The 13482-nt window shown below is 36.8% G+C and overlaps 1 protein-coding gene across 1 annotated transcript; it reads right to left on the bottom strand.

Annotated features, from left to right (window-relative positions):
* Positions 1-2499: 2499 nt before the first annotated feature.
* LOC115731295 (protein PLANT CADMIUM RESISTANCE 3-like) lies at positions 2500-13226 on the bottom strand. Its single transcript, XM_048280625.1, has 5 exons — positions 13070-13226; positions 11408-11542; positions 11178-11249; positions 10831-11040; positions 2500-2826 (listed from the first exon to the last, which is right to left on the bottom strand). Exons 1-5 carry the CDS (start codon positions 13224-13226, stop codon positions 2750-2752), a joined length of 651 nt encoding a protein of 216 aa, XP_048136582.1. The 3' UTR covers positions 2500-2749.
* Between the last annotated feature and the right edge of the window lie 256 nt (positions 13227-13482).

The raw sequence follows: 13482 nt of genomic DNA, 5'->3' as shown, positions 1-13482 counted from the left end.
TTTCTTCACCGAATGGTTGGGCTCAAGGAAGCCCAAACGACGTATGAGCTGGGTCGTTTTGATGGCTGGTGAGTAGTGGCCTCGAGCATGAGATCTTCTAGATGAGAGAGAGAGAGAGAGAGAGAGATGGGTTAAGGTTTATGATTTTTTTTTTTGGTCAAATAAGGTTTATGATTTTTTTTTTGGGTCTAAAAATAAGGTCTACGATTTTTTTTATAAGGTTTATGATTTTTTTTTGTCTAAAAATAAGGTTTATGATTAGCTTGCTTAAAAACTTGATGACAATTCGCCACATTACTTACGACTAAACCTGTCAAACGGATGAGTCAAGTTGGGTAAAAAGCAATTTGGCCCAAATAGAGCCATTTAATTCATTTTATGACGCATTTATAGTAATGCAAATCTAGTAACTCACTCATACCCAACTCGATCCACACACAACACACACCCCGCCCGACTCATATCCTTAAAAAACTTCCATATTTAATAAAATTTAGGAGAACTCATACCCAAACCGAGGTAAGAGCGCAGCATGAGTGAGCGCGAGAGAGAATGAAGAGAGAGTTGTACAGGTGGATTGGATTTAAGTAAGTTATAAACACATTTGCAACCCATCTATAATCTATTTAGCAATCATATTATATTTAAACCTATTTATAACAATTCAACCCAACATATATGCGTTAAGAGATGAGTTTATGATCCATTTTGACAGGTTTACTAACGACACAAGATTTTAATAAATTCGTAGTGTAAATGTCCTTTTCGTATTGAGAAGTGGGCTCTTTGATCTGCTTGGGTTGACCCAACCACGTTCTTGCTAATTGCATTGTTTCCTGCCAGAAAAATATGGATAAATTGATAAAGTCCAATAAGTATCAGTAATTATAAAAAAAAAAAGTACTAGTAGAAAAATATTCTGTAACCGTCTTTTTAGGTAATATATTGGCATTTTATGAACATTTTGTGAAATCACTGACTTCTTTATTTGTGGTTTGCATATTAATGATTTTTCTAATGAACTTAGCAATTCTTATATGCATAGTTTACCATCCCTTCAAATTTACTAATTCTTCTATGAAATTACCAACTAAAATTAGAGTGATTGACGGGCTTTTGTCAGATTAAGGGGTGCATGAAATCCATCCAGAAACAGAATTTTTGTTTCAAACCTATTTCTCGAACGCAAATCCGTTTGGTAACGCAATTTTATTTTTCAATTTCTGAAACAAAAAGTTGTTTTGTAAATAGATTTGAAGAAGAAATGAGAAACAAAAATTTTCTACTTTTCCGAGAAACGGAAATAAAAATCTCATTTTTTCTCAAATACCCGCCGCCACCGGTATGGGCGGCGGCCGACACATTTTTCAGAAGTAGAAATTTTATGTCGTTATCAAACACTTTTTTTTGCTCAAAAACTCATCCGTAAACAGAAATAGAAAAAACTATTTCTAACGAGAAATCTATTTCTGAAACAGAATGGTTATCATTCACCCCCTAAATCGCCAACTAATTTTGGGTTTATTGAACATCCATTGAATAAGCAACTCAACCGAGACTGTGTAAACCAAAACTACTTGATAACCTGAAGGAGAAAAAGTATAGTAAGTCCCCCAAATAAAGGGTGATCAATTTATATAAGAGTTGGTAAATTTAAGGCGTATGTTAGGCGGACGAATAAAATGTGGTGAGTGGTAATGAAAGTTGATAAATTAATAAAACCAAATAAGAGTTGGTAAGTAACTCAAATGAAAGTTGGTAATCCAAAAACTTGTTGGTATTTTAGTTGAAAAAAAGCTTGAAAAGTCACTCAAATTAAAGTAGATAAATTCACATACGAGTCAAGAAATTTACGGAGTTGGTAAGAAAGACACATAAAAAATCATTAAAAAGATTAATAAAAACCTGATAATATGTAAACAGCAAAAGAGGCAAGTAATTTCGGTTCCGCTTGTTTCGCAAAAAATGAATAATTTGAGAATTATTTTTTGGAAAACTATCTTGCTTATATTGTTTGAACAAACTAATCAAATAATAAATATTTTCATTGCGGATAACAATTTGCGTCTCACTATTTTCATGGTCTACGAAATTATTTATTGTTCATTCATTTTGTAGGCAAAAGTGTTTTTCAAATATATATATATATATTTACGAGCAAATGGGGTCTTCATAAAAGTGCCGATAAGCTAATAACAAGTTATTGAAAAAGGTTTTGCTACCATGACAATATGATAGTGTAATGTGGAATGCTAGTCACAAGATTAAAGGTGGGTCCTGTCCTGATTGCTAAATATTTTTTGTCATTGATAACACTTGTGGTTGATATTGCGCTGTTATAATATTACACAGACAGCTTTTCAAATTCCTATTGAAAATCAGGTCACCGGTAACTTATTTTCAATTACAATTTTTTAACACTAACTAACTCTTTCGGTATTCAACAGACGCGGCAAAAAAATATATGGGGATAGGAGAGAGGAATAGTCCATAGTGCGATGGAGAAAATATTGCTTATACTTGAATAATTGGCAAGGAAAAAGTTCACACATCAGAACATAAGGGCGATACGACTGAAATGGCGAACAAGCTCGCCATGAAACGAACTGCTGGAGACGTTCAACCCTATTTTCCGCAGGATATGGAAAAGCAGATAAACTGGGCGATTCTTTCGACTTATGATCAACTACGGAAGGGCGCCAAATGCACGTGAACAATCTGTGGATCGGATGGACCTCTAACAGCAGAGTTAACGGCCCATGCCCGGCATCACCGGCAGCATTGTCACGGCACCTTGGTTCATCTTCTCGGCATTGGCCGCCCAGCCTTCATCACATTAGGAAGTCACGAAAAGTTAAAAATCAAATCAATTCATCGATCAAGTATCTGAACTAACGTAGAAAAGACGGGACGTAACTTCAGTTTGTTGCCGGAAGCTACAAAGAGAAAGACATCGACCATCTTCGACCGAAATAGATCTCATGCTACTGTCGATTTTGGCGTGCAAAGACCGCTTATAATGTTTCGCCACTGAAAAGCCGGAAAATGAGATTGGCTCATATTGAGTATGTTCTTCTGCATTGAGAGACGTGTAGCAATAGTAAATAGAACATGTTCTTCACCAACATTAGCTTGATCGAGCAAAGGCGATGGCGATTCTGTTTTGAAAGAACTTACACCAATGGAAGGGTCAAATCTGCGGTTCTTGAGCTACCTGTATTCTTGGCAAAGAGCACAGTGGATGCAACACCAGTGCACTAGGCAATCGGCGCATGGATCTTCTTGCAAAGAGTGTACATCCCTCAATTTTTTCCGGTAGCTGCACGTATACAGGCACCCGATGCCCGCGTAAGTGAGCAAGTAGTACATGAGCCCGCCCACGAAACAAGCTGCAAAAGTAAGTTTTGCACGCACATATGTTCTCATTCGGCTTGAGGGACGCCACGTTGGTACAGTCGAGCATGATTATATGGAGAAGAACTGAGATATAGGTGGAGCGTTTAAAAGTCAAACTTACAAGTCGCTCCTTTCTCTATGATTTCCGCGTTCTGCCCAAAGATGATGAAAAAAAAAAAACAAGTGACGACGCCTTGAGAACTGAATATAGAAGTTAATTAAATAAAAACTCTGAAAGATACAATTAAAGTTGGTTCAGCATAATTTTTGAAGCAGACAAACATATATTGAAGGCTTTCTAATTATGCATATGTCCCGTTGATTAGCGAGATGTCCGTCGAATTAGGCTGAAAGTACTCACAGTTGGAGGGATCTTCGCAGCAACCGCAGAGACCCGTCGTCCACTTCTGGAGCACCGCGTCCTCCGGGGGGTCTTGGGCGATGAGCATCGGCGCTTGCATTATTGGCGGCGGAGGGTTCTCGAAAATTTTTTCTGCCTGACAAAGAGGAAGGCGGTCGAGACGAGAGAGAGAGAACAGGAGACAGAGTCCTACGTCTACCATTGGGGTTCTTTCAGTCCTTTTATAAGCAAACCGCTAGTTTAGCTCCACGGAATCCTCCATGGTCAACGAACGAAAAGTCAATTGATCAAGTCCATTGGCTTCTCCTCAATGAAACTGCTCCAGGAGCAGCTGGATATGGCGGCAATCTCATCAGCAGGTGTGTGCACGGTAACCATTTTCATTCTCTGATTTTGATTCTGGGAACAAAAAAGAATAAGGCTCTGTTTGCGAGTGATTCTGTTCCCAAAAAATAATTCTGATCAAAATCACTTTTTTTGATTCCGTTCCCCGAATGATTTTTTGAGAATCAGAACGCGTTTGATAACTGTTTAAAATTTTCGTTCCCGGAACAGAAACGCGTTTGGTAGTTGCACAAAATTTCCGTTCTCAATTTGTCATTTAAATCAAATAATTATATAATCACATTTGATGACAAAGAATAGGGAAAATAATCAAATAGTGATTATGGAGCAACAAAAAAAAAAAACCAACAAAATTTCCGTTCTCAATTCGTTTGTCGATTTGTCATGAGTATGCACTCGTTTATATTGTTTGAAAAGTAATTCATATTACATTTACAGAATTTGTCTAAATCATTTGTTTGTTATTATTTCTTGTGACTTTTAGATTGATTACCAAAAAAAAAAACCTCTTCCGCCAATAGTTTTGCACTCTTGTAATTACACATCGTATAAGCTTACAAGACCCGCAACACAACTACATTGATTTTTTTTCACCCGACTTGACAAATTTTTTGTGCGGCTTGAAAATGGAGAAAAAAATGGAGATTTAGTTCGCAACGTGGAGGGTTGGGTTCAGTCTTTAATTAAAAAAAAAGATAAAAGTTGAAAAAACATAATAAGAAATAAAAATTACAAACTTAATTAGAATAAAAAAATAAAATAGCTAAAAATTAAAATAAAAAAAAACATGCATATTAGAGGTCCCTTAATATAAAAAAAATAAATTAGATTTAAAAATTTTCTAAAAACTAATTTTTTAAATATAAATATAAATTTAAATTGAATTTAAAAATAGGCTTAAAATTTTACAAAAAAAACTAATTTTTTTTAAAAAAAAAGGGGAGGGGAAGAATCTGGTGAAGGGAATTTTTTTTTCAAAATTTTAACTTTTTTCAATCTTAATATTTTTTATTTCCCCCATTTCTTAAATTTTTTAAATTTTTTATTAAATTTACCTTAAATAAAATTTTTAATTTAAGAAAATTAGTTTTTAGCAATTTTTAAAATTGAATTTTAATTTATGTAAAGTTGAAAATCCACGTGGACTTTTTTTTTAAAATAATACCATTTTATATTAAATTTTTAATTATAAGTATGAGGAATAAGTCATAAGTATATCCGCAAAAAAGTGATCCCCAAAAGTGTTGCAAAACACCAGAATTACTTTTTTTTTGCTTCTGAAAAGTGGACCAAAAGTGTTCCCGGGACCAGAATCAAAATCATTTTTTTTTTAATTACCAAACATGTTTCTGATCCTTTTTTGTTTCTAGGAACAGAAACAGAGAATCAAAATCACCGCCAAACAGAGCCTAAGCTTATATTAGGCTAGTTTGACCTCATTTTCATAAATTTGGGCCTAAATTTCCTAGATTTCCTAGATTTCACTCTTCTGCAAAAAATGTCACGGAAGATGATGACATCAAACATGTGGATGATAACATATATACTCGTAGTTGTGCGTCACAAAATGTAAACATTTGTACGTAGAGCTAAAGCTAAACACCCACTTGGATTTAAGATAGAAGCTGCCAAATGATAGTGAAGAACTTGTACTTCGTATCAAGGAGGATAATTTCTTTTTTTTTTTTTTTGTAAGTGAATAATTTGATTAGTTGGCTGCTATGTTTGTATGTATTTTGGATAACGCAACATTTAAAGAAAAAATGAGTTCTTAATATGGGAACTTTCCCATGCTTCAATCAAACTTCAAACGTAATGTATTAAAATTTGTGTTTCATTTATGACATGCTACAAAAATAATGTATTTTAAATTATTTTAGTGTGCATTGAAAATTAGTCTTCAATTTAGAATGAAATTTTACAAAGTAATTACATAGTTATTTGACTCAAATGAAAAAAATTAGGAAGAGAAACAGTTTTCTGAAACAGAAATTTTGGGCGCTTATCAAACGCGTTACGATTCTCTAAAACTCATCCAGGAACAGAACCAGAAAAAGTCATTTTAATTAGAATCAGTTTTTCGGAACGGAATGGTTACCATGCGCAGCCTAAGAATACTTGTTGAACCGGTTATGACTTGTATGTTTCCTTTTTGTTTTTTGGTTTTTGACTCCTATGTTTCCGTTTTGTCTTTTGTTTTTGTTTTTGTGGTTTTTGACTTCAATATTTCCTTTTGCAAGCTCAAATTTATATAAAAAAAACATTATCCCTAGCTAAAAGGAAATCGTTAATTTCATTGTAAAGATCTTTTAGGTTTCAAACAAGAAAAAACACTTGAAATGTTGGCTTTGCAACTAATAATGACATCATTGTGCAATGAAATGGCTTCTCATTCCTTTCACTTGGATCATATTGCTCTAGAAAGACTCTTCGGTGATCTAAAATCAAGACCAGCGATGTCAAACAAATAAAGCAAAGAAAAGATCAAAATACATAATGAATTAGTGGACGAAAAAATTACACCGTTGACTCAAATCTCGCAGATAAAGATGTGCAAGGACCTAAATCATTGCAAGATCAATTTTAGAATCACATGAGTCAAAGTAAGAAAAATAGATTCCAGATCGATTTTCATACAAATTTACATAACAGCTCCAACGGGTTGTTCATTGAGAAGACTAACATGACCACAAGACACCGGGAGCTTATATTATTAACTTCTTATAAAAATACGATTTATAGTACAGTAATTTATTGCAAAGCAAAATAATAATAATAATTACCAACAACAATTGAAAACCCCCAATTAGTTCTTGATTGCAAATCAGATTTTGAGAATAGCTACGAAGACCCACCTGAACCAAATTTCCAATTGAGGGAAAATCAATGAAATTCCTTGTACTGTCATCTCGATAGGTTGTATCTGTTAACTCAACGGGTAGACACTAATTGAAGACGTATAGTTTCTAAGAATTCTACGTGATTCATACGGTGCGATCGAGATTCATTGGAGAGCCAACACACGTCGAGTGATCAGGGGTTGTTTCATTCTACAAGAAAGTTTTTGGTAAGGATTTTTTTTTTTTTGGTAAGGCATTCTACAAGAAAGTTCATATGCATTAATTTGGCAAAACACTATTAAGCTGAAAACAAATTGTCAGAATGCACGTGTGAGTTGTGATAGAGAAATCTCATATCGAAAAATTGGTATGGTATAGAGTAGTTAATATATCATAATTCCCCTATAATTTGTTAGGTTAAGCTTTTGAGTGAAAGTGGTCAAATTAGACATATCGACAAGCTCGGACTTAGGCTCTCTCTTAGCGATTTTGTCAAGTGAAGATATCAAAATTTTACCGCGCTCCTAATACAAATATAACATAAATTTAAGGTCTGAAAAAAGTTGTCAAGCTATTAGATCCAAATTTTTTTCTCTTTTCTAACAATGTATTTTTAATGCATAATTGATAAATCCACCTTTGTAGATGTTTTTTGGTGGGGTTTTTCAGGTGCACACCTGAATCAATTTTCTCTTGGTCGACCGGATCTCTTTCCTTGGATTTGATTCTTTATCTTGATGGTTTGAGTATCATCTTGATAGAATTTGATTGGGCGCTCTTCAGCTCAATCAAGGTTCGCAATTTGATTCTTTTTATTTACTTCCTCCAATACTTCCAAAACAAATTTTGAAATGCTCTACGGATTTTGAACCTTCTTGCACAATTTGGATAGCATAATTCATAAGTCATCATAGCATTTTTTTTGGATTGTCAAAACTGATTCCTTTAGATATGGAGTTCCAAAAGTATGGACCCATCTTTTCTCCATCTAGATAATATGCAATTCTTGGTATCTGATTTACCCCAATATGATAGAAAAAACATAGTGCATGTCTATAAAGATAGCCCTTAAAGGCAAACATCCCACAGATGCAGTGAACTACGATACAATCCTCAAATTCGACAATTTTAGAGTTATCATTATCATGATCACCTTTACGCTTTTTCACTCTGAAAGTTAATGCCACTCCATTTTTGTGCACTTGAGTTTCGTTAAAGCACTATAGCATCGTCTCAACTGTAACTTGAAACTTTTTAAAGATGCAATGGACGGGAGTTGCTTCTCATAACAACGCTTGGTCTTTGACCAAGGTTCCGATTGTTTGGGATCAAAATCTTGCACAGGCTTCTTTTTTGTACTTGTCTTTGAGTGCAAGCTCATATTTAGAGAACAAATCACTCAAAACATGTTTGTCTTTGTACATATCCATCAAGAAACGAAATACTCTCATTTCTTTTAGTAGTTGACATGCCTACTGTTGCGTAGAACAAGCGATCGAACGATAAAATAGACAGAATAAGAAAATAAATCGAACAGCAGATGTACGTGGTTCGGTCGTAGAGACCTATGTCCACGGGGGAGAGTAGCAATAAATTCCACTATAGATCAAGTGATACACAGAGATTCCGGACCAAACTCGAGTAACTCAAACACTCACAGTGTTTTCCAATCCCAATTACATCCAACAACGCACACAGTGTTTAGTCCCCAATTTTTAACGAAATAATCTCTCAATCTCGCAAATGAATTATACAAATCTAACCTCAAGATTTAATCGGCCTCGACACTTGAATTCTTGATGTAATTCCGCAAACAAAACCCACGAAGAAAACCCTTGCCAAGCACTCGATCGTAAACCGGCGCTTCAAGACTTCATACGATCAGCAACAGCGCACAACTCATGGAGAATTCTCTGCACGCCCAAAATCATCCTCCAACCACAAGCATATATATTAGTCGACCATGGTCTTCAAGTGCATGTTGGATTTCCTATTTTGACCGCGATACCTACTGGAAATAGGAAAGAATATTTTATTCTTTCTTGGCTCAACTTTTCTTTTCTTACACGGAACTTCAAGGGCATCAGGAAATCCGTATCTCATGCATAGCCAATCTTTGATGAATCCATCATGCATAGCCAATCTTTGATGAATCCAAGTCCAGATTTGGACTTTCTTCTTTTTGAAACTTGTTGACCGACTTCTACTTGGATAGGAAATTCGTGAGATACGGTCAACTAACTGTAGCTTGGACTTTTCCCTTGTTGATCAGGATAGTGGATATTTGAATTTTAATCTCCTTTTCTTTTCTTTTTTTTCTCCCTTTACCTACTTCAATAGCAAAGACTATATTTCTTTGCTAAATACTTCGAATATCCACGTCAATTAAAATTCATCTCAGATCAGGTTTCATTTGCGGGCTTAAACTCGAGATATATTCTAACACCTACAAAAAAAAAGGATATTTTTCAAATATATTGACTCCCACTTTTCCCGTTCCTATACAATGTTCAAAGTCAGTCCTTATTATGGAGTTCAAGAGCATCAACCAGCTCTTTACAAGCAATTTTAAAATCATTTGCATACAATGAGTCATAAACTGCTCTTTCTGTTGCTAACTTTATACCCTTATATTGAAGATAACCCCCAAATTTTTGCCGCAATATTTGCATTATATGCCATAAACAAAAGCGATGAAGAACAAACGAAAATATTTTAGAAATTGCATTCTGCATTGTTTTACACTGGTTAGTAATATTGAAAATTTTCAACTGCATGATTGGAAAATAATTGAAAAGTGCTCGCAGATCTCATTCTTGCGATTTCGACCTTCTGTACTTTGGAATAGGATTTCTAACACTTTTTCTTCAAAATTTATGTTCTCATGCCCTCCTTCAACAGCCAACGCTTGAAATAATTTATTCGGTCTAATCCTTGCATCACAGTGCAGCTTAATAGTTATAAAATGCATAAGCCTCATCAATAGAATTAAACTCCACAAGCAAATTTCGTGTTCTCTGGTGTAATGACCTATTATCACTAGCATCTTCGGTTGAATTGTTCGTCCCGTCTTCATCACTACTGTTATTTTCACCGGTGAAGTTGCTTTCAATACAAACTTCGTCCATCTAAACCAAGTTAGAAGAAAAAATTAAGCATTGTGTGTCTAACATTATATGTCGACAGATACGAATTAAAATTTGACAGATAATGAAAACCCTTAGTTTCTTACATTCAAAGAAGCAAAGACTAATGAACCTTTCTACATAGTTCTCAAACAAATTGCCAGAGACCTTCAATCCTATTTTCCGCAGAAAAACGGAGAGCAGATAAACTAGGCGACTCTTTCAACTTATGATCAACCATCGTGAGCTCCCGCGAGGCTCATATTTGCGCCAAACGCACGCGAGCAAGCTGTGGATCAGATGGACCTCTAATGGCAAAGTTAACGGCCCATGGCCGGCATCATCGGCGGCATTGTCGCGACACCTTGGTTCATCTTCTCGGCATTGGCCACCCAACCTTTATCACATTAGGAAATCACGAAGAGGAAAAACGCAAGTCAATTCATCGATCAAGTATCTGAACTAACACAGAAAAGATGGAGTATAGCTTCGGTTTGCTGCCGGAAGCTACAAAGAGAAAGACATCGACCATCTTCAACCAAAATAGATCTCATGCGACGCCAATTTTTTCTTGCAAAGACCGCTTATAATGTTTCGCCACTAAAAAGCAGGAAAATGAGATCAACTTACCTTGTTCAGCATTGTGAGACGTATAGCAATAACAAGTACCACATGTTCTTCACCAACATTTGCTTGATCAATCAAATATTGTGCTTTAATAGAGAAACATGCAATCGCGATTCTATTTCGAAAGAGCTTTTACCAATGGAAGGGTCAAATCCGCGGTTTTTGAGCTCCCTATATTCTTGGCAAAGAGCACAGCGGAAGCAACACCAGTGCACGAGGCAATCGGCGCATGGATCTTCTTGCAATGAGTGTGCATACCTCAATTTTTCCCGGTAGGTGCATGTATACAGGCATCCGATGCCCGAGAAAGTGACGAAGTAGTACACCAGCCCACCCACGAAACAAGCTGCAGAAGTAGTTTTTGCACACACGTACGTTCTCATTAGGCTTGAGGAAAATTTCAATTAACTATGTAGGTACAGTTGATCACGATTATACAGAGAAGAACTGGTATACGTGGAGTGCTTAAAACTATAGACTTACAAGTTGCTCCTTCGTCTATGATTTCCGCGTTCTGGCCGAAGGTGACGCAAGGACAGCAACAAGTGACGATGCCTTCGGAAACGAACACAGAAGTTAATGAAACTAGAAAAATTTATCAGAAAGATGGTCCGTTGCTAGCTGGTTTCATCATAATCTTTGAAGCAGACAACATATGTCGAAGGCCTCCTAGTCATGTATATGTTCCGTTCAATTAGGCGGAAAGTACTCACAGTTGGAGGGATCTTCGCAGCAACCGCAGAGACCCGTCGTCCACTTCCTGAGGACCACCTTCTTCGGCGGGTCTTGGATGATGAGCATCGCCGTTTGCATCACTGGCGGCGGAGGGGTCTCGAACATGTTTCTGCCTGAAAAAGAGAAAGACCGTCGAGAGAAGAGAGAACAGGAGAGACAGTCCTACGTCTACCATTGTGGTTCTTTCAGTCGTCTTATAAGCAAAGGGCTAGTTTAGCTCCTCGGAATTGTCCATGTTCAATGAAGGAAAAAGTCAATTTTAATCAAGTCCATCGGTTTCTCCTCAAATGAAGAACAGCTGGATAGGGCGGCAATCTCATCAGTTGGTGTGTGTGTGTGTGTGTGTGAGACAGAGAGAGGGAAAGAGATGGGTTAAGGTTTTTCTGAGGATTGTTTTCTGGTTTTTGACTTACTATGTTTCCGTTGGAATATATTAATATTAAACTACATCTCTTCTATAAGCTTAAGCTTTTAGAACAGTTGGTCATGATCCCATCAAATCTTTCATGGTATCAGAGTAGGAAGCCCTAAGTTCAAACCTTTCCAGGTATCAAATCTCTCATGGTATCGAGCAGGGAGTTCTTGAGTTCAAACATTTCCAGGCCCCTATTTGCCTCTCCAAATAAATATATCCATGCTTAGTATTAGGCAAAAGACCAGACTAAGCATGAGGAGGAGTGTTGGAATAAATAAATATTAAATCACGCCTCTTCTATACGCTTAAGCTTTTAGAGCAATCGGTCGTGGTCCCAGCAATTCAATTTCCTTTTTGTTTTTTGTTTTTTTGGTTTTTGACTTCTATTTTTCTTTTTTCTTGTCCAAAACGAACAACTTTCATTCAATTAGGCAAAAACGAAAGGGCCTAATGAATGGGCTTCAATACATGACAAGTCGGAAAGAGTTTGAGGAGGTGAAGCAATGCAGTTAAAAGGTGAAAGACTTGCGCTTGTGCTCTTTGGTGGCCCAATCCGCAACAAAATTAGCCTCCCTTCTACGGTGCTGGATCCGGAGCTTCGCGAACAATGGAAACAAGTCAAAGCAGTCAGAGAGAGAGAAGTACACGAATCTCCCAAGGAGCAGAGCTTGGATTGCATATAGCTTTTAACAGCGTGAGATTGCTCGACTCAATTGTTAACTCCTTTGTCTCTATCTTTCTCTGCAATAGAAATCTTAGGGTTTGGAAGAGCGCAAGTACCTTAACCTGCAAGATAGAGGCGAGCAAGACGGATCGATCGAATCGGGAACCGCTATAACAGGACTGAACCGGTTTGAGAAGGCTCTGGTCTGGTTCCTGGATCCCAAATTGGAACAGTTGACTGGGCGGTTCGGTTTTCGATTTTGGGGGATAGGACCGATTGGACCACTCAATCAGACAAACACATTTTTTTTTTAAAATAAACCTTCTCGGTGAAGAATTCTCAGGTTCTTCAATGAGAATTGTTAGTTCTCAGTGAAGAAGTTCTCACCAAGAAGTGAGTTCGGTAAGTTCAGTGAGAACTTTTTGAACCGTTTTCACTGAACTTAGTGAGCATGATGGTTTTTATTTTCAATGTTGCATGTGCTTGTGAATTTCTGAACTCGACCGGTTACGCTAGACTGCCCAGGAACCGGACTGGACCTGTCGGTTAGGTTCCAGGGACCTCTGATCCAGTCCCCAATTCCGAAAACTGGAAATCGGCCCCACCAGTCCCGTTCCTGGTCTGGGATAGGACCAGATTGAACTGGAAACCGATCACCCTTATTGTAGGGGCGATGAAGCTTGGACTGCACTTGAGAAGCCATCGAGCAATCGTCCATGGCGGTTGCGGCACACGCACACCACCGCTCCCTCCTCTTCTCCCTGCGACTAAGATCTATCTATGTTTATCTTCGGTGTTCCAATCTCCGGAGGAATCCAAGTTTGTTCCAAAGGGTGCGTGGCACCCGGTAAGAGGTTGAAGCTAAGTTCTGACTACTTGTTACTTATTGCTTGAAATATTACTACTTTTATTTGTTTCTTTAAATAAAATAACAAAATCGTTCTCATCTTGTGGCTCTTTATATAATAAAAATA

Source organism: Rhodamnia argentea, chromosome 6 (assembly GCF_020921035.1).
Source record: "Rhodamnia argentea isolate NSW1041297 chromosome 6, ASM2092103v1, whole genome shotgun sequence".
Lineage (NCBI taxonomy): Eukaryota > Viridiplantae > Streptophyta > Magnoliopsida > Myrtales > Myrtaceae > Rhodamnia > Rhodamnia argentea.
This window is presented reverse-complemented; position numbering and strand designations above follow the sequence as displayed.